The 21,411-nt window shown below is 41.7% G+C and overlaps 1 protein-coding gene across 2 annotated transcripts in view; it reads right to left on the bottom strand.

Moving 5' to 3' along the window:
• The window catches only part of SLK (STE20 like kinase), a 475,210-nt gene that overhangs the window by 175,033 nt on the left and 278,766 nt on the right, over positions 1-21,411 (bottom strand). The window contains exons 12-13 of one of the 2 annotated variants that reach the window (XM_085606718.1): positions 21,008-21,187; positions 12,790-12,882 (exon numbers count right to left, since the gene is read on the bottom strand). In XM_085606718.1, the coding sequence (XP_085462844.1) occupies positions 12,790-12,882; positions 21,008-21,187 (273 nt within the window). The remainder of the gene's footprint in view (positions 1-12,789; positions 12,883-21,007; positions 21,188-21,411) is intronic. The other variant, XM_085606727.1, reaches the window with a different exon arrangement.

The raw sequence follows: 21,411 nt of genomic DNA, 5'->3' as shown, positions 1-21,411 counted from the left end.
TGTAATTGTTTTATGGATTTTGTAAAAATCCAAAATAAATGCATTCATTTGTGAGAGTGGTTTTGAGTTTGCTAACATGATTTAAAAAACGACAATTACAGGAGAAAAAAACCTAATTCAACACACAATCCCACTGCACACAAAGAATGAAATGGTTACAGTAGAGTAGTTTTGCAGCATGACAAATGTTCTGGATTCACATGCTGTGCATTATTCCGCCATCTAGTAATTGGGTCCGGAATTGTCCTGGTTATTTTCCTTTTTTGTGAAGGTGTCTTCAACCATCATTTGGTGATAAATGTGTGATATAAGACTGCGCCCCAGAAGTTCCTGTGTGTGCTCGGCATCTTCAAATTTGATTTTTTCCCTCTTTTTCCGATATTGTTCTTTCTTCCCACCAACTTGCTTCATCTCCCATTTCTGGGAAGGCGGGCGGGTCGCACATGAATCCAGAAAACGTTTCATGCTGCAAAACTACTCCTACTAGTAAGTAACCATTTCGTTTTGTAGCATGAATCCTTTTCTCGATTCACATGCTGTGCCTTTGATTTTGTAGCGGTATCGTGTTAGCTGGGTTGAAATGTGGATGTGTTGGCAAACAAGTGTTGTAGTACCTTCTGCCCTACCTGTGTCTCCCTGTTCATTTAGATATCCACGCAGTAGTGTTTTGTGAAGGTGTGCGGCGATAACCAAGTTGCTGCCATGCAGATTTCGTGAAAGTGTAAATTTGCTAGGACTGCAAGTATTGCACCATTTTTCCTGGTTGAGTGTGATTTATGATACACAGGTAAGGTCTTTCCCACTCAGGTGTAGCAGGTTTTGTTAATCTCCACTATCCATTGTGCAATTGTTTCCTTTCTTGCCCTAGCTAAGGAGACAAATATTTGTTTTCCTTGATGAAAACCCTTTGTGTTTTGTAGATAGTAGATCAGTGTCCTCCGTACGTCCATGTGTGGAAGCCTCTTTCGGCTGATGTCTTTGTTTCTTTAAAGAAAGCCGGGAGTTGTATGCTTCGGTTGACGTGGAATTGGGATACCACCCTTGGTAGGAACTGTGCATTTGTTCTGAGGACCATTTTGTCCTTGTGAATTTGTAGGTAGGTTCTTGTATTGTCAGGGCTTGTAGCTTGCAGACTTTGCGTAGTGATGTGATCGCTATTAAAAAGGTTATTTTCAGGGTTAGAAACTTTAATCTTCCTTGTGCATGAGTCCAAAAAGCTCCATCATCAATTGTGTTAGTACTGTGGTTAAGCTCCACATAGGGGCTGGTACCGCTCTTGGTGGTGCCACACATGTGAACCTTCAATAAGTGTTTTAACTACTGGAAGTGTGAAGAGGCTGTTTTGGGATGTACCTTTGGTATAAGCTACTACTGTGGCTAGGTGTACCTTTAATGACACGTAGGTCAGACCGCTGCCAACAGGGGTGTGAGGTATGTTAGCACCGTCTCCTGGTCTGTTCTTGTTTCCATCCTTCTGTTATCTATGCACCAGTGGAGGCATCTGTTCAATGTTTACGTGTAGCATTGTCTTGTGCTTGGTTTACAGGCTTTCCTAAGAATTTCCATCATATTGGGGGTAGCTGTAGGTGAGTCTAGGCTTAGTGTGGCTGGTTCTGGATGGTACACACTTCCGTTTTGCACAATTGGCAGGACCTGTTCTGCCTTGATAGAGATCATGTGCTCTCTGGACATCTCCAGCAGGTCTGAATACCATGTCTGTCTGGCCCATTGTGGTGCTATAAGAATGAGCGTTGTCCCAGGTTATCTGGCCTTGTCCAATGTCCTTTGGAAGCAGGGGAATCGGTGGAAAGGTGTATGCAAATATCCTTGACCAGTCTAGTGTCAGGGCATTCTTCTTCGATTGGTGGTGAGGAAACCGAGAGTAGAGGTTTTGGCATTTTGGGTTGTGTGTGCTTGCGAAAAGGTCCATGTTTGGAGTGCCCCCACACCCTGAAAATGTTGTTTAACACCTCCTGTTTTATCTCCCATTCATGGGACGTGTTGTCCTGCCTGCTCAGCTTAGAGGCCTCTGTATTTTGTTTCCCTGGCAGGTGAATTGTCTGTAGTGTGATCTTCTTGGAATCATCCACCTCCACATTACCGGAGCTAGTTGGACAGAGGGAAGGACTTGGTCCTCCCCCCTAGTTTGCTGGGGAAGAACATAGTCATTGTGTTGTCCATTTGTATCAGTGCAGTCTGACCTGTTATATGCACTTGGAACGATTACAAGGTAAGAAAAGCAGTCTTCATTTCTATATAGTTTGTGTGTTTCACAGCACCTGTGGGATTCCACAGTCCTCTGATTTTCAGGCTGCCTGTGTACACTTTGTACCCGATATGACAACCACTAGATCCTCCCAGCTTGCCGTGGCTAGTGACCATACGCTGCAGATCCATTCCTGAATGGGGAGCATATGCAGTCTTGCATGCAGTATGAGTAATAATGCATGATTTCATGGCAGTCCTCACTGTCAGAAACCTACCACCCTGGTAAAGGCGACTTTATTCTGCAATCGTCTCTGCTCTCTTTTGGACTGGGTATGCTTATGCTGTCTTTGAATTTAAGGTTGCTTCCAGGAGCACCGTCACATGATGCAGTTGTGGTGAGGGTTTCTTGATGTTTACTGTAAAACTGAGATGTTGTAGTATTGCAATTACTCTGTGTATGTCTTTGTGGCATCTTTCTTTTGATTGTGCAGCTAGACACTTTGTGGATCCCCTTCATTCAGATTTTTTTTCCAAAGGGTAGCACCCTGAACTGGTGGTGTACCTTGTCTAGGACGAATTGAAGAAACTTCTTCTTAGGTATGTGTAGGTAAGCGCCCTTTAAGTCTAAGGAGGCCATATAATTCCCTTTCCTTAAGAGTAGTATTACTCCTTGCACTGTTGTCATCTTGAAGTGTTGAGTTCGTATGAACTTGTTTAGAAAATCTCCCTGCTTGTGGACCTTCTGTTTGTGGTACCTCCTCTCCTGAAGATTCCTCTGAACTGGAGTGCTCCCATGGCCTTCGTAATGTCGTTCACCTTCTTTAACTGTTGTAGTGTATGGTCTACCGCCTGTCCGAATACAGCGTTGCCTGTGAGGGGTATGTTGATAATTGATGCCTGTATCTCGGTCTTGAATCCTGAGACTCTGAGCCAGCAGTGCCTCCTGAGTGTTGTCCCAGTGCATATCTGCCTGCTGGCAGTATCTGCTGCATCCACTGCTGATTTAAGGCAGGTATCTTGGCCCTCTTGTGGTACTCTTCAGGAAGGTGCTGCATTAGGCCCTCTTTTGTCCCACTGCGCAGGAGTTTGCTATTCTCTACTGTGTTGCTGCCTCTTCATCTTTCTTCTCGCCAGATCAAGCATCTTGCTCGCCTTCTCTGGTGATGGCCCCGTTGATTGTGGACATTGTTTCTCTTATTTGTGTTGGAGACTGATGGAATCTGCGGGGACGTTGGCCATTATGTATTTAGGGTTCTGAGTGGAGTGTTTGTATTTCATCTTCCCTAGAGGCGTTTTAGCTCTTGCAGTGGCCGGTTCTCGAAAGGCCTCTTTCTTCTGGTCTAGAATGCTAGGGTGCTGTATCAAAGGAGGGTGCTTTTTTTGTGTATCAACTTATACCAGTTGCCTATCCCTCGTAGTTTGGCTCCATAAAGGGCAGTTGACAATTGATTGGGAGATTCAGATATACCTCCATTACTTCTCAACCAGGAGACCAACCGCAGATATTCAAAATAGGCCGGTTTCCGACGAGCCCCTATCCTGGCCAATATTTCCTGCCAGGAGATCGATCTATTCTGTATTATGAAATGTCTCAATTCGGTTAAACCGGAATTCTCCCATACATTAATATGACTGACTTGTATCTGGAGGCCGAGGCCGGCACATTCTCTTATTTTGAGGTATTGAAAACCCGTCAGATTCGTGTCCCTAAAAATTGCCTGAAGTCTAAAAAGGGAGTCCCTTAAAGTTTTATATCGACTTTTCTTAGGAAGCTTGGCAGTTTTTAAAAACACTGGAGTGGATGAACCAATTTCTAGCAGCATTCTATCGATAAAAAAAGTATCTCTACAGGAGCAGGATCCTAACAGTCCAGATACTAAATCAAGAAGGGCGGCTTCATAATATGATCTAATATGTGGGAGCGCAAGTCCCCCCTGATCTATTGGTAGTTGTAAGATGTTCAATTTAACTCTGGGGGCTTTCTTCTCCCAAATAAATTGTCTGAAAAACGTATCTATTTCCCTAAAAAATACCTGATTGATTTTAATAGGGACATTAGAGAATAAAAAGATCAAAAGAGGAAGTATCGACATTTTAATCAATGATACTCGCCCTACTATCGATAATGGAAGCAATGACCATTGATCCAATAATTTTGTTATTTTTATCTTCATTCTTAGATAATTTAGATCATATATTTGGGAAAACTGTGAGGAAACATAGATCCCGAGATATCTTATGGGGTCAGTTCTGGATGCCTGTGATTTTAAAGAACTGGGAAATACGTCGATATCCGTGTTCAGGGCAAGAACTTCGGTTTTGTTTGCATTGATTTTATAGCCACCTATTCTTTCAAACTGAGAGAATTCTCCCAAGACCTCCTCGAAAGTGGTCCTATTAGGGGCCAGATATAAAATAATATCATCTGCAAATAGCTTAAGTTTGGACATATCAGGAATTGGGGGATGGATAGCAGCATTGTTTCGGATTCTTAAAACCAGGGGTTCTATAAAAAAAGTAAAAAGTAGAGGAGAAAGTGGACAGTCTTGTCTCGTTCCACGCTTAATTTGTAACGTTCCTGCGCAGGTGGCATTTATTACAAGCTTTGCTGTAGCGTCCTGATAGATATTATTTAGCATTCCTACAACATTTGGCGGAAAACCAAATTGATCCAAAGTAATAAATAAGGTTTTCCAATTTACAAGGTCGAAAGCTTTTCCTGCATCGACCATTACGATACTTGCAGGAATGCGATTTATATTAATATACTCTAAAGCTTGTATTAAGAATTGGGTATTGGCAGCCATTGATCTACCCGCAATAAAACCCGTTTGATCTCTATGAATGACCTCCTGAGCAGCTGGTAGCATGCGATCGGCCCATACCTTCATTAATAATTTATAATCGGAATTTAAAAGACTTATGGGCCGATACGAATTCATGTCGTCGGGATTTTTGTCTTTTTTAACGAATGAGATTATAATCGCTTCTTTGAATTCGCACGGGACCTGGCCTCCTTCTCTTATAAAATTAAATAAGTTTCTCAGAGGGACAACAAGTTCCTCTGAAAAAACTTTAAAAAACTCGATTGGAAAGCCATCTTGCCCACATGCTTTTGATCCCGCAGTTGATTTAATAGCTGCTAAAATTTCACCTACCTCAACTTGACTTTCTAAATTAAGAACCCGCTCCGACGATAACTGAGGGAGATCTAAAGTTGAGAAATACTCTTCAATTAAGTTATTCTGTATTTTATATTCGGTGGAGTATAACCGGGCATAATGATCCAAGAAAAGTTGGGCAATTCTAGAGCTGTCGAATACTTCCAGACCAGTAGAGGGATCTAATTTTTTATTATTGAGGCTGATTCCTGTTTCTTTCTTATAGAATTTGCCAGGAGTCTGCCGGTCAACTGGCTCTCCTCATAGATCATCTGTTGAAATAATTGGGAGTTGCAAACCTCTTCGATGGTAAAAAAGTCTTTCAATGCCATTTTTGCCTGGTCATATTTGTTGGGCAGAGACTGCAGTTGAAGGGCATACTCCCGCTCGAGTTCTTGCTGTAATTGAGCTATCTTATCCCTTCGGTCCTTATATTGGGCAGTAGTGAAGGCTATTATTAGACCCCGGGCTGTCGTTTTAAAACCACCCAAAACAGAGAAGGGGGAAGCAGTATTTTCGTTGATCCGGAAGTATTCCCCAATCCAAACCCTGAAATCTTTAACCCATTCCTCATTCTGCAATAGAAAGCGGTCCAGCTGCCACCTGGGTCGTTCCCTATTTTCTCCATTAATTTTAATTTACAGATTGCTATAGGCGTGGTGAGAAAATGGATTACATCCTATGCCAGCTTCAAGGATCTGGAGGGACCTGGAGCTAAGGAAAAAATCTATTCTAGATGCGGTGTGAAAGCGATGTGAATAAAAAGTAAAAAATTCTCTCTCTGCGTTCCTTTCCCTCCAGCCATCCACCAATTGGAAGCCCTTAATAATGGTTTCCAGAGCTTTTTTGGTGCTCGGTTTTAATTGACCCCTCTGTTTATTTGTCGTATCTTTACTTGGATCCAATATAAAATTAAAATCTCCTCCAAGTATCATGGGCACCAGATAATAAAGTGTATATTTGAATCAATGGAGCCTCATCGTCGACTATAGGACCGTAATAATTAATTAGGTTAAGCCTCTTCCCATAAAGCTTTACTGCAACCCAAATCCATCTCCCCTTCAAATCTCTATGAACTTCTACAACCTCCCAGGGAAGCTTATTTGAGAGATAAATTGCGACACCCCTCGCTGCTAAACCTGAGGATGCAAAGAAAGCTTTCGAGAAAGTTCTGGGTATAAACAGCTTGGGGGAGTTAGACTTTAGGTGGGTTTCTTGAAGAAAAAGGATTTGAGGGCATAAAGAAGCTAGCCATCTAATTAAGGCGCCATATTTTTTTTTTGTTCAGTATGCCGTTTACATTGGCTGATAGAATCTTGCATCTATTGAACTCCCTAGCCATCTGTCTATTCATAACCGATTCTCTACCTTGTCTTACCATATACATTCTAATCTACCCTTGTTCAAAAAACCTCTTGCTCTATTTTTTCCCCCTTTGCCATGAGTGAACCCTCGACGCCCACAACCCCACCCACCCCAAAAAGAAAAAGACCCCTCCCTAGAATGTGGAATGACCCCTGCGGGCCCCGCTAACCACATTACACCCTCCCCTGCTGAACCCTAGGGTGTCTTGACTTTACACCCTTGGTGCCCTGCAACCCCACCCCCGCCCCACCCCTACCTTATGAATTGTAGATGTCAACAGCTTTTTCAGTTAAGTTTAGACTCCCTTTGAGATTTCCTTTAGTAATGCCTGGGCCTCATCCAGATCTGAGAACAAGAAAAACTTGCCCTTGACAAGGACTTTTAATTTAGACTGTTGTGCGATTGAGGCTTGGGCACCATACGTTTTAAAGAGCTGCAAGAGCTTGACAAATTATTTTCTTTTGCGGGCAGCAGAGGCACTCATGTCAGAAAAGATACGACACTTGGTGGTGGCATTTAAAGAAAACTGCCTCTGCTGAATTGCTCTTGTTATTATCCTTTCTTTTATTCGGAAGTCCATAAAGTTCACCAAAATTGTTCGTGGAATTGGAGAGTTCGGGAAAGGTTGTGCTGGTACACAGTGAGCCCTTGCAATTGTGAGGTCTCCTTCAAATTCCGGAAGAACAGTTTGTTTAATAAAAGATTCCACCCATTGCAGAGGCTGTGACTTTTCAATTCCCTCAGGAACTCCAACTATCCGTAAATTTGATCTCCGTGAATGATTTTCGAGATCCTCAATCTTGTTTTCAAGATGTCTCCCTTTAATTGTGGCAGCGTTCATTTCTTTGGACACAGAAAGCATCTGATCCTCAAGAAGCGAAACTCTGGCTTCTGCCTCCTGGAGTCTGATAGGGAAACCCTGCATCACCTCTTCGATTTTCCCCAGGCGTTGGTATAATGTAGCAGTTTCGATTTTCTGGGCCCTCTTCATCTCACGAATTTCCTCTAAAATAAGATTGAGAGGGTCTTTGATGTCTAATTGCCTTACGTCACTTTTCTCGCATTTCTCCAGGCTTATGATGGACTTAAGCTGGGATACAGTAGACTCAGTAAACACGGGAGACATAGTAGGAGTTGTACTCTCCCCTTGTACTGATACTAGTACTGGTACTGGTACTGGTACTGGTGCTTCGAATGGGCTTTCAGACCCTAAAAAGTTGTGATGTGGTAAGGCCAGTGCTATTAATGGGCCTCCATCTAATGTTTCAGCAGCTGTCAGAGTTAAAGTCTCACGGCCCCTGTGCGTATTCGTATCCTGATTTAAATTTTGATCTTTTTCTTGCACATGATTTAAATTTTGGTCTCTTCTTTGTGCTTGAACAGGGGCCACGTCTTTGCCCCCTACTACTAAATGACTCTGAGGAGATAGTTCCTGTCTTGGGGGTATACTGCCAAGTGGTTCCATCATCTGGCTCCTGTCCACTTGATCCCCCTTGGTTGTAGTCCTTATTGGTGGACTAGAGCTAGAGACCGGAGGTGGCAGAGTTGCTTTTTTAAAAAATAACGGAAATTACTTGGAAGGGTTAGTTTTTTCATTGAGACCATCAGCATCTTTATCTGCTCTATCGGACTCACAACGCTGCCCGAGCTCATCTTCCATATGAGGCTCCTTAGTTTTTAAGGACGTTGACAAGGCCAGCTCCTCTTCAGAGCTCTCAAAGGTGCTGTCTTGGAATGGAGTGGGTGCAAGCACATCTCCCTTTTGAGCCAGGCCAGCAGTTAGTCTTGTTTCCTTCACCTGAGCTAGGCGAGTTTTTATTTTTTTTTTGACGGGCTGCGTTGTCATTTTTGACCGTTCCACTGCTGCTCTTTAGGGGTTTACCCATTTTTTTGCTGATAAGCGAAATTAGAAACCAGGGTCGTTCCCCTCCCAATGCTTTGCCGATATCTAACGTTATATAAAAAATATTTCGGGAGACCGACTGCAGTGTTTCCGAAAGGGAGTGGATCTGCCACTCCGGTGGCAGAGCACTGTGTGCTGCCAATTATAAGAGGATGGCCTTTCTCTCAAGGTGGCTGGCCTATCTAACACCTTCCACTTTAAGTAAAAGGTTTCCTGACGTAGAAGACAAGTGTTTTCGGTGCGCCAAACCTGGGGAAGGTGGTTGGCACCATATTTTTTTTGTATGTCCCGGTCTGAGGTCTTTTTGGGAAGCCTTTTTTATGGACATCGAGCGTGCAACCGGAAACACTATTCCGATTGCAGCCGAGACCACACTATTTGGCTATTGCAAGGGAGACTTACAACTGTCTAACCCAGAAAGAGTTTTTATTTTTATTGCTAGCGCGGTAGCACGTTCTTTAATTTTGCAAAATTGGAGATCTAATGAAGCCCCCTCCCATTTGAAATGGATTAATAAAATGAAAAGGGTTAAAAAATTCGAGGAGGCCTATGCTAGGCGGGTAGGAGCAGTAAAAAAATATGAGCGAAATTTGAAGTTTTTTTAAATTCTGGAGAGGACTTAATAGTAAATGCAATTTTGGAATTGATATATTCAGTTGTCTTCTCCATTTTCGATTACCATTTGAAAGTGAATTTCCTTTTCAGCAATTATATTTTAAATACTGGAAGTGGTGAATCGTTCGGAATCGGCCTTCTATTGAGGTTGTTATGATATTGAACTCTTTTGATTATAATATTTTTGTAATTAGTTATGTCTCGCACCAGCACTTTAATGGTTTAGAGTACTGTATTTTTTTGCTATTTGTACTTGGCACATTGCACTTTCAATTCAAAGTGAATTACTGTCTTGATTGGTTTCCTTTGGGAATGCACTCAGCACTTAATAGATCTTATACCACCGAAGTGGTGAATTGTCTTAATGTATATTTCTGTATCGATTTTTATCTGTTAATGAATGTTTTTCATTGCAATACTTTTGCTACTATTCATGCTTAGCACTCGCACTTTAGTGTTTTTTTTGCGTATATGTACCTTTGCTGTTTTGCACAAGGCACTCTGCACTTTTTATAAGTGTTTTCCTCTCTTTGAACTATTACATTTTAAAGCCATACCATATATGAAATGAATGCTAATTGTACCTTGTAATGTTTCTCTATCTACCTCTTGCTCTGCTTAATAAAAAAACAATTTAAAAAAAAATAGAATGCTAGGGTGCATGGGTAAGTAGAGGTTAGCCTTTTGTGAGGGCCTCATAGTTTCCAGTAAGAAGCATGCTTCCACTTTCTCCTCTTCTAGCTGTACCTCATAGGTGTTTGCTGCCCTTTTGATGAGGCTGTTGTATAGGGACAAGTCGTCGAGTGGCGAAGGTCTTGAGGGATGGCTTTCTACCCCTTCCCCAGAGGACCAAAGACTCTTCTTCGACCTCGCAGAACTCCTCTTGTTCCTCTTCATGTGTCTCCGACATTGCCAGGGCCTCCAAGCCTAACTGGTCGTCTTTGACCTCCGTGGTTGCCAACAGCCATGTCACAATACCAAATTGCTTTAGGGGGTCGTCAAAATCCTCCTTTCTCTGAAGCAGGGCCGCGATTTCTACCTTGAGTTTTCTCTTCTTTCGCTCAGCCTCGAGCGCCCTTTGTTTGGCATCAACCGTTGATGAAAATCTTTTTCAGTGTCTATGACTCTCCCAGCCTCGACTCCTTGCCCTTCTCTCTTGCTCCTTCTCAAGCACTTGGTTGAGACTAAGGGCTTGACAATTTCTCCCATTGATGTCCTTCACTTGTGACCAATGTGGTTTTCTTTGTTTGTACTGACCTTTGGTCGTCGGGTGTTTCGACGCCGAGTCTGTCTTCGAGGACTTGGAGTCTGAGGACTTAACACCCATGCCTTTGGCAGTTTTTATTTATTACCTTTTACCGTTTCTTCTCAGCATCCTTCGCTATTTCTCGGCACCCTTCGGTGATTTCCCCGCCGCTTGTCTTTTTTTAACATTGGTTGAGGAGTCCTCGAGTTGGACTCCCCTCCTCGTGCCAGTTCGGCCCCATCGAAGTACTCTTCGTCACAGGATAGGCTGCGATCTTTCAGAGATTTCTGCATCTTCTGAGTGCTAGCCATGGTGTAGTGTTCTAGTCTGAAGACGTCGTACTGCGAGTGTCTTGGGAATGAATGTGGCACAGTCGTCGCAGTCCTTGTTGTCCCTCGGCAGGCAAAGGTTCTTGTGAGAGTCTCTTTTGGCGAATTTGTGGTTACAGTTAGGGCAGAACTTAAAAGGGGTGTTTTCCATGACCCTTTAATGCCTTCCCCTCTTTATTCTCCGCCCACGTGGATATTATTAGCGGGTTCCCCCGTCAGGGTCGAAAAAGCTCCTCGCCTCCTTTCTTTAGAACTTCTCTTGGTCTTTGGTGTTCTTTGTTGATTTTTTGACTTATTTTCCTTTCTCTCTATGATTCTTCGGAGATCCCCTGTCATGCTTCCACACCCAACGGCGGAAAAAAATAATCTGAAGATGGGAACAAGGACAATTCTGGGCCCTACAACTAGATGGTGGAATAATGTACAGCATGTGAATCCAGAAAATAATTCTTGCAGCAAAACTGGATTTACAACTGAAAATCACATGCGCCAGTATATCACATGTGTTTACTGTATAATATATAAGTGAATAATTAAGTTAATCTTCAGGTCTGATTAGAAAGTCTAAATGCCCACTGTTAATTTATAGCAGAACATTTGGCAATATATTTAGTTTTTCCAGAAAATAAAGAGGCCCATTTCAAACAATAATGGATAAAAAAATCCTTTGGATTTTATTACTGACACATGTGGTCCTTTAAAGAAGGTAAGGACAAACCAAATAAAAAATATACTGCAGGCAAAAACAGACTTACATCCTGCAGTGGTGCGTTGAACAGTGCACAAGACGACAACTGAAAAGACTGAATCATAACTTGCGCAACACCCTGTGAATCAGAATACAATTTACCCCCATGTAAATATACAAACAGCCAAGTTTTTCAGTAGATACATTTAGTTTCAAACACTGTAAACTTGCTGTCATTTTGTTACACCTTATAACATAGCAAGTAAAAGCAGTTTAGAAAATAAATACACAGAAGTTATTTGTTCAATCACAAAAGTCGCAAGCGTTGTTTCAATGCAGTCTTCTCACAAAACAGAATGCTATATATGCCCAGAGCCATCCAAATGCTGATGTTATGCAAACAAGTTATTTCTCAAGCTTAGAAGCACATTGAGCACATTTTCAGTGAAGAATTAGACAACCACATTTATTTCACCTAAACTTACCAGTAGGTACTCCATCAGACACGTATTAGTTGGTCAACCTCTAATCTACTCAACAGGATGCCACCAAAAGGCAATACGCAGTGTCTGCACATCAGCACAAATAGGAATACTTTGTGGAATTGAGTGTCTATGTACACTTAGAACTCCATTAAATCTCTGTTCAAATTGTTGTAATGTAATGCCAATGGAGAGTCAAAAAAATATTAAACAATACAGGTTTTTAATGGAAAAAATAAAATTTTGCTCCTTCCTAGTTTATTGTATGTTCCTGTCAGCCATTTAAACATTCCTGATGTGTGGTATCGGAATACAGATGATAAATTACAGCCCATAAACATCAACTTTTGTTGTCATTAATTTTTAATTTCGAATGAAGTGAGTGATTGTGTTATGGGTTGAATCCGAACTATGGTGTATTCCGTTGGAGCAGAAAGGATACAAGGCATCATCTAGATGGCAAAGGCCCTAAGGCTCCATCACACTAAAAAATGACAACATTTTGGGCAGATATACAGACACTGCTACAGGCTTTGTGTACACACCGTACACATATACACACACGCTTAAAAAATAACAAGGCAAAATAACAAAATATGGAAAGTGTGTGATGTAGTTGCAAAGAAATTACAGTGTTTTACAAATTACACACACAAATTTGTGAACACAAGAATCCACTGATGGGTTAGAGCAAAACAACAATTAGTTGACATTACAATAAAAAAGGCAACTATCAGGCTATGTGAATAATGCTGCTTTATAGTAGCAGAAAACCTCTGCTACTGTCATTACCTGGGCATGCTGGGTTTGTGCAAGCTCCTCTTTCTTGCGCTTCACAAGCTCTTTTTTCAGCTCTTTGGGTACTTTTTCAGCTTCACTTAATACCTACAGTATAAGCATGCAGAAGGTGGGGAAAGTACTCTTTTCTCAAGCCCAAGCGCTTAATGTCAAATGGACAGAGCATCCTTCAGCATGCATTGCGTGAGGTCAAGCGTATGCATTAGTTTGGTGAGGGTACGGAGAGCATACATGCTTTGTGTACCTGTTACATGAAAATAACTGGAGGAAAAAATAACATTCCCTTGGCATGCAAAGTGACTCAAAATCTGATGAACACTGTACAGCGCCATTTGTTGTGTTTACATGAAAAAAGCAAGAAACAATATTCAAGCACTGAATAGCCATATAATACTCTTTTTTGGGATGGCCAATTCCATATAAATTTCAGGAATAAATCGGAGTATACCAACATATGTGCTTATCAATACGTGTATGTATTGATAAGAAATTAATTAAAACTAGGCTTCATATTTCCCAACATTGGCTTTACACTATTAGTTTCGTGCTTTTCATATCAACAGATACAAATGGGAGATTGGTAGACCTTTTTACCGAACTTTCACAAATCTTCAGAAAATTGCCCAAACACGAAAGCACATGCTTATTAAGAATGCACAACAAATGCCCTGATGATTTGACATGTAATGATTTTTAAGAGCGGATATATGACTTCTGTCTGGCCTGCGTTACTTCTCATACTACAATTGTTACCTAGTACACAAGTTTTTAGAAGTGTAATTTTAAATTAAAAGGATAAAGCTTATTTTAGTTATCAGTGCAGCAGATGTGACAAAGTACAGTATTTCCTTCCCCTCAATATCCCTCATTTCACAGCCAACACGCCCTACTCTGGACTTCTAAATACTTTCGGCCTCATTTTGGAGTGACTGTAGGGTTTTTAAACTTATTAACAGTGAGGATGAAGGTCGGCATTAACATCATTTGGCTGAACTCACCTTTTAGGGGAAAGAGAAGGACACCGCAGTGCAGACCTCTCAATGTGGTTTTGAGTTTTCCTGCATATGTATTTTGAACTAAACTTTGTGCCAGTGAAGGTATCTCAAAAATGAGAGGGGGATGCTGGCTAGTATATTTAAAGCCACCACAACTCCCATCCTGTGTTTTGAAGGTCTTGGATTATTGTGCTGGGTGGGACCTGAGACTATGTCTAAGAGCATTACCATGGTTCACCTAAGCTCCCATGCTGCAGTTTCATGTGGTCTATTTGGCGGGATATTTTTATAATTCTGGTATAACAGTTACAGAGTAGCTAAATAGTATTGCCTTTGATGAAATACTTCAGCTGTTTTTGGGTTAGAATCCCCTTGCAAGAATGCAAATGGAAGAAAACGGGGGCTATACATACCAGTAGAAACACAGATAAGAGACTATCTTTCTGGAACTTTAGAAAAAGTTTTGAGAGACAGTGGGTGGCACCATAATCTGTAAAGAGTGAGCTCAGACAATAATGTGGCTTGAAGTCTAGAAAAGGGTCATTGCCGACTTGTCAGCAAGCCCTCATAGCATAGCATAGCATGAGAATGGAAGATCTGCAGGTATTCCACAGTCAAGCGATTATGCCACTTCCTTTAACAGGAAACAGATGGTGCCCCTGAAACTTACTAAGGACACTCTCAGGCAGTGCAGACAAATTTCCAAACGTCACTTGCCTGGAAGGTCATGTGCTGCTGGCAGTTTTGGTTGCAACCTTGTCCAGGACATTTGAATAAATACATATTCAGAATACTTGATTAAAAATGAGTGGGGTTTTGGAAATCAATGAAGGGGCCGAAACAAGAATTTCTATTAGATGTGGGTTTCTTTCAATGACTATGTTATGAATGCTGTAATTGCGTGGAATTGTAGAGAGGCCCAGCTTGTGCCACCTTTTAGAGGACAGATGTTAGATGTACTAAACGTATACTTAACGACCTTAAGGAATGCAATAACTGCAAGAAATTAAATCATTGTAAAATCAATATTGGATATCACGCCTTATTCTAACTTTTTTTAACCATCTGTGATTAAAGTCTGAACAATAACATTAACTTGTAGGCAACTAAAGGCTAATCCCAAGAGAGAGATTGTGCAACTAAGAAACTAATATCTTTGGCCCATCAGTTAAACCCTTCAAAATACCAAACTTGTGTTTACAATGTTAGAAAATGCAATTTCTTATATTGCAGCACAACCACCATAAAGACCCAACCACCAGCAAAAGTGGGAGACTCAAAAATATAGAAAATACAGAAAACAATGAATTAATACAATGCAAAACAGATGGTTGAACAATTGATTTAAGAAGGTATATTATATGGCTACATTTCCACACCTTCGTACCACCCCCACACGCACACCCTCCAACCCCACTGAACACACACACACACAAACAAACAAACGAACAATCACACCAACACATTCAAGAGTTTACATTGTGTTGCTGCACAACAGTACTGGACTGACAGTATTCAACAGGGAGAGCAAGGGGTCAACCACTGAAAGCTTCTCAGAATTACCTTTGTGCTAATCTTCAGGGAAAATTGCTGTAACTACCATACTCAATCAATCATTCGTTTAACACGTTAACAAGGATAGCATAACTTACAATTGGGCATCGTCCCAAGGAAATTTGAATTGATACTACACATTATGTAATCAATTTCTCTCTCGGAGGTCAACTGAGCTTTTTTGGCATAGGTAGCTTCCAGTTGAAAACATTTAATAATTGCAAGCAATTATTTTCAAGATATATAGATACATATATATAAATTGCCTGTGACCTGAACAGCTTGCTGTACACAACGTTTTTCTGGAAACGGTCATATTAAAATAATTCATAAATGTGATGTCCCATTCATATGTATTCACAAATTAGGCAAAGTTTCAATTTTTCTAACATGCAAAAAGAAAATGTGAATTTATGCAAGCCTAAGGCATTCAGTGGACTTTTCAAATGAAAGAGGTACTTAAAGAAAACTCGTGTGTGCCTCATTTTCAACGAATGCAAGGCATAGTAGTGAGACCAGACTGCTTTGTAGATATATAAGAAAATGTAAGTAACTTCTAAAAAAAAAAAAAATACATAAGCATATTTTTTTTAGAGGGAGAATCTAGTGCTCCAAGACAGCGCAAGTCAGGTGTTAAATTCAAACAGCCACAATAGGGGGATCTTTGGCTGACACGTGCTTAGGTCACCATCAATGTTGCTCTAGCTCTGTCGCGAATGCAATGTTACACTATGAAGGCGATGAACCATATAGAAAGTAGCAACGTCAGGTAAGTGATAGAATGCGATCACACTACTCTAAAACCCAAAAGCCAAACATATAATACTTTAAGTGGGGACCAGTTTCTAGCCTTCTCTGGAGTGGTAAGATATTGAAGACAGAAAGTACTGCTTTAATAATCTCCCACAGTAGACCAACGATTTGCTTAGTGACGTCCACCTGGGCTTCTATCCATGCCATGACAGAGAAACCACATTAATGAGTTACAGAGAAGAGCTATCCAAGATCAGGGGCAAACATGTGAGGTCATACTACATGAGCTTTTAGCTGGGCTTAAAAATATTAAACAGGCAGTCAAGATGGTGGAGGAGTAGGGTGTATTTACCTGTCACGTTGTCTCTAAATTAGCCCTGTGATAAACAGTCAGTAATCGGGACACAAAGCCCTCGGCTGAGAGGATCACCCGCATTATAGTGGGCTCTCTATTGAACACAGATGCAATCAGACTGTGACATGGCCTGTTGATGCTGATGAACTCGGTGTCGCTGGAGCAAGCTTCTGACAACTGATGTCCCCATATAGGCAGGAGTGAAAGGAGCTTTGGCAACAAAGACATGCCAAATAAATGGGAGAAACATGGCAGAATATCACAGAGGCTAAGACACGTAGAGGTGAGGAGGCACAAGGAAAAATTAAGGGTAATCGAAACTCGAAGGTCTAGCTCCTGTGGGGTGCACCCGGTTTTAGATAACAGACAAAACACTCTAGGCAACAGGAGATGCCGGAGGGAGAAGTAGATCAGCACAAGCCTTCCTTCACCCCTTTACAGACATGACGGTGGGGAGCACAAAGGACAGAAAGCGGCAATGCAAATCCCAAATTCTATTGGGACAGCAGTGAAGGGCCTACACAGAGGGCACTAGATTGCGGCTGAAGCACTAAATAGTTTGGAGGAGACTACTCTAGGCTTTACTGTGACAAGGAGTGAGTGTGAAACACTGGAGGAGAGTGACTGCACTCAGATGTCAAACCAAGGGCCAACCACACAGCCTCGAAAATAGAAGGGCATGTGGGGAGAGACCAAGACATACGTGGAGAAGTAGGCAACAGTCACTTATAACCATCAACATGTATGTGTGTCATACATCCAGTGGCCACAAGCAGTAACGAAGAGCGCCACGATTCTTCTGCATGTCCTCTCCTACCCCTGTATCACTAATTACAAAAACTGCTAAATCCAAGTTTGAGAATCATCCTCTGCAAGACCTGGAGGTGACTGCATATCCTTTCCCAGCAGAGACTCACCTCTTAAGAAGGACCCATTGGCCCCACTGGTGAGCTCAATATGGCAGTATCAAAGGACAATAAAGAGCACAACGCACGCACCTCCCTTCTGTACGCATGCTACCCTGTACAACGCCGCCGGACCCCCGGGTTGTCGGCTACATGGCTGTGTTCTAATATCTGGAAGCGTACGCTTTGCTTAACTGCTTCGCCGCTTGGACGGTGACTGTGCGTTGTACGATGATGTAAATGTGCACAATAAAGGTTTTTCAAAAAAAAAAAAAAAAAAAAAAATCAAAGGACAATAAAGAACACTCCATAAAAGAAATGCTGACCAGATCTATATTCCTGAAGCAAAATCAAGCCATACAAGTAGACAATCGAAATCACCAGATGAGCCCAATCTCTTACCAGTGAGCAAATCTGAAGAAATCCCCATCAACAGTCAATACATACAATCACTGTTCAAGAGACTCTAGGACAATGTCGCCGTCTTATGTTCGCACATGAAATGAGAATTGGAAGACATCAAGGAGGGCGCTAATAGAAACAAGAAAATGGCGAACACGAGTTCCTCATGCTAGAAATAACTGCAACGCAGAAGCGGAACATAGATCGGGAAAACTTAAGAATGTAATGGATGAGATGAAGGACAGGTGCTTGTTGCGGGTTGATAAATTTGGTGCCCTCAATGCAGCAGTACATGACTGGGTGACTCAGACGGGGCTCATAGACACCTGAAGACACCAACCCTCTGAAGCTCCATATTATATTTTCTTTTCTCATGCCCATCACACCAGTGCCCGTCTGGACCACTTCGTTGTCACCTCCACTCTCAAGCAGGAAGTGACGACGTCATAGATGGATGGATGTATAGACCTATCTGGCAATGGTCCAATACCTATTGAGATTCAGCTGTTGCCAAGGAGCAGTATGTGGCAACAGAGACTGAGGAACAGTGTACTCCATGATTCACAAACGTTTCTGGCACAAAATGACAACAGGGAGGTGAGTGTAAATACTCATTGGGGCTCACTCAAAGCATAAGGACTCAACTAGAGTTCCAGCTACAAAAATCAGAGGGTATACACAAGAGAAAAGGCAACAAGATTTGAAGAAAATTCACCTCGCTCACCGGTCAAAGCTTTAGATGTTGACAAGGTGAAATATACTCTGCTCTCGATTAATCAAACATTTGACTTCAGGACAAAGTAGGATAATTGCAACCTTTGAGCAAAATATGCAAGGAACATCGTAACTACCATCAGAAACACAACCTGAACCCTAGAGGATTGTGATCCAGGCACTGCAGTCATCTTTGCCACCTACTATGCAGACCTAAACAGAGCAGAGGATCTGGCTTTCTCCTTTGTATAGTACTATTGGGAGGGAGTAGAGGTTCATGTTCTCATAAGCGAGCAAACAGACAGCCTAGAACAGGACATTGACCAGAGGAAACAGCCCCCTGAATTTAAAAATATCAAAACTGCACAGCGGGAGATCCCTAAGTCTAACAGTTTCCCACCATCATTCCTACTAAACGTTTTGCATCTCCAGAAACTGATTAGACTCATTCATAGCACATGCTCTTACAGCACAATCTATGTTTGAGGGTACGGTAACAGTATGAGACAGTGCAGCATATAATGTCCGATCTACATATCGAACATTGATGTAAAGATCTTTACAGGTGTTCTGGTAACAAGACTGGATCTGTTCATGCCAGTCTTGATGGACCTGGACCAGTTTGGCTGAAACTGTGAGACAACACCAAAAGGTTTATGCAAATGATAAATAACATCCATAGGACCTGGAAGAGCAGAATTCTGCTCCCTCTAGCTGTATAAAAGACACTCAAATGGGACAACTGGTGCTTTCTGGACTACACTCTGAGTAAATCTGGATCAGGCCCCAGGCTCAGCGAGTGGGTGAGCCATAGGTACAGGAACTAATATGTTTGTGTCACGGTTAAAGGGGCCACATCTAGAGCTTTTGCAAACAGATGCAAATCGAGGGAGGGTTGCCCCATGTTCCTACAACTCTACCTTTTACTCTAACAATAGTGTTGTTGGTGGAAAAGATCCAAAGATAAAGAGAACCAAGGAATTCACATTGGCCAAGACATTCGAAAACTGACAATATACGCAGACACCATCCTGATGATGCTCACTAATCTGGTTTTCTCTAGTCCACTGCTGTTGTAATAATTAGGGAAGTAACTGGAACTCTCTGGGATTAAGGTAAACTTCCAGAAGTCCCAAGCTCTGAACTGCCCTATATAGTTAAATGATTTGAAGGACCACTTGCCCTTTAGCTGGGCTAATCATGTTGGTTACTTGGGTATTCCCTAGATCATCTGTCAGAGGCTAACCGCATCCCGCTCATACACAATATTAGCAAAGTTTGCAATCTTGGGACATGGGTCGGCTGTCGTGGTACTTTCAAAGATACTATTCCTTATGCAGATTATTTTTCTCCAGCTCTCCATAATTACACAACTACAGTGCACAATAGCTGTGTTTATATTGGCCAGGAAGCACTCAGGATTGCAAGGCACAAGATGTCCAGACCACTGAAACTTTGGGTACTGTGGTTACTTGATATATAAAACTACTACCACACTTCTCAACTCTTTTTCCATCCGCAGTTGGAACAGGTTGAATCTGAAAAACACTGGTGGTTTATTGACCAGGTGATCACTTGCATTCACGTCTGGAAGGTCCGATGGGTAGACAAAAATAAGAACCACTTTGGGGTTGTGGGACTAGCTTGCTAAGCACAAAGGCTTGTCCTCGATCTCATCCCCATTTACACCAATAATTGCATGATTTTGAAGGGGAGTGTCAAGGGTCTTGCCCCTGATGTATGCTGAGGGAGATCACCAGGTAAGAGCTTGATGGAAAGGGAGCTGGTCCACACTCTGGCAAATAGGGTGCCAGGGAATGGACAAATACACTCTAGAACATAGAACACTATGTAAGTTACCTCAATGAAGGAAACACTAGATATGTTGCCAGTTACTGGCTACACACAAAATTCATTATTGGGATGCTTATACCAAGGATAGATGTTGGAGTGGATGCAACAGCTGTGGAACACTCCTTCATTTTCTTTTCCAATTTTTTGGTAATGTTCACTTGGCTAAAGGTACAATTACAAATACCACTCTCTAATCAAAGATTAGGATGATCAGACATGATTTGGTCTGCATGGCAATCAAGTAATCTGAGAAAATGAATGGGCCATTAAACAGACGGAAGGAAATTTTGGAGTCTCTCCTTTGTGAATGAACAAGGCATCCATTAATATATATTTGATAAGATTACAGGGTATACGTCATGTTGAGTAACCCTCCCTTCCATCGTGTCGGTAGACCTAGATTAGACACCGTGGATTGTTCACGTGAATGTCACCATCTGCTGTGTACCACCACTCAAAGTACATAAGTTCAGTAGAAAGGAAGCATGTAGAGTTATGCAAAATAAATAAACTAAGGCCTCTCTTAAATCAAATTTTACTACTTTTAACTGTTCATCTACCAAATGGCAAAAAAAACAAATCACTATATTGCTGCAAATATAACCATTTGGCTTAAATCCGAATACATCTTGAATGAAACAAGAATATTCAAATGTGCACTAGAAACCATACGATCCTACCTCTTTCTTTCGATTTTTCAACATATTCTGAAATTTGGATAATTCTTTCTCTTGTTCAGATTTGATGCGCTTTGCCTCATCACGCAGGCGTGTTGTGTGCTCCTGTTCAACACGCTCTATTGTTTGTTTCTGCTGCTTTTCGAGGTTCTCAATTTCTTGGTCCGATTGTCGTTTTTTACCCTAAAAAGAAGAACAAACACAATTAAACTCCTTACATTTCATGAGATAGCCATACTCAAGCTCTGATGCGGTAAACGCTGCCAGTTTCTAAAGCCTGAGGAACTGCAGATAGTGTCCAAAGGTGTGACGTCTAAATCCTAAAGATCTACTCCATCAATCTGGGATCTTAAAGTAAAATGTAATAAAAAGGATGTGGGGGTTATGAAGGGACTGGGTATGCAGGA

This window comes from Triturus cristatus, chromosome 1_2 (assembly GCF_964204655.1).
Source record: "Triturus cristatus chromosome 1_2, aTriCri1.1, whole genome shotgun sequence".
NCBI classification, from domain to species: domain Eukaryota; kingdom Metazoa; phylum Chordata; class Amphibia; order Caudata; family Salamandridae; genus Triturus; species Triturus cristatus.
This window is presented reverse-complemented; position numbering and strand designations above follow the sequence as displayed.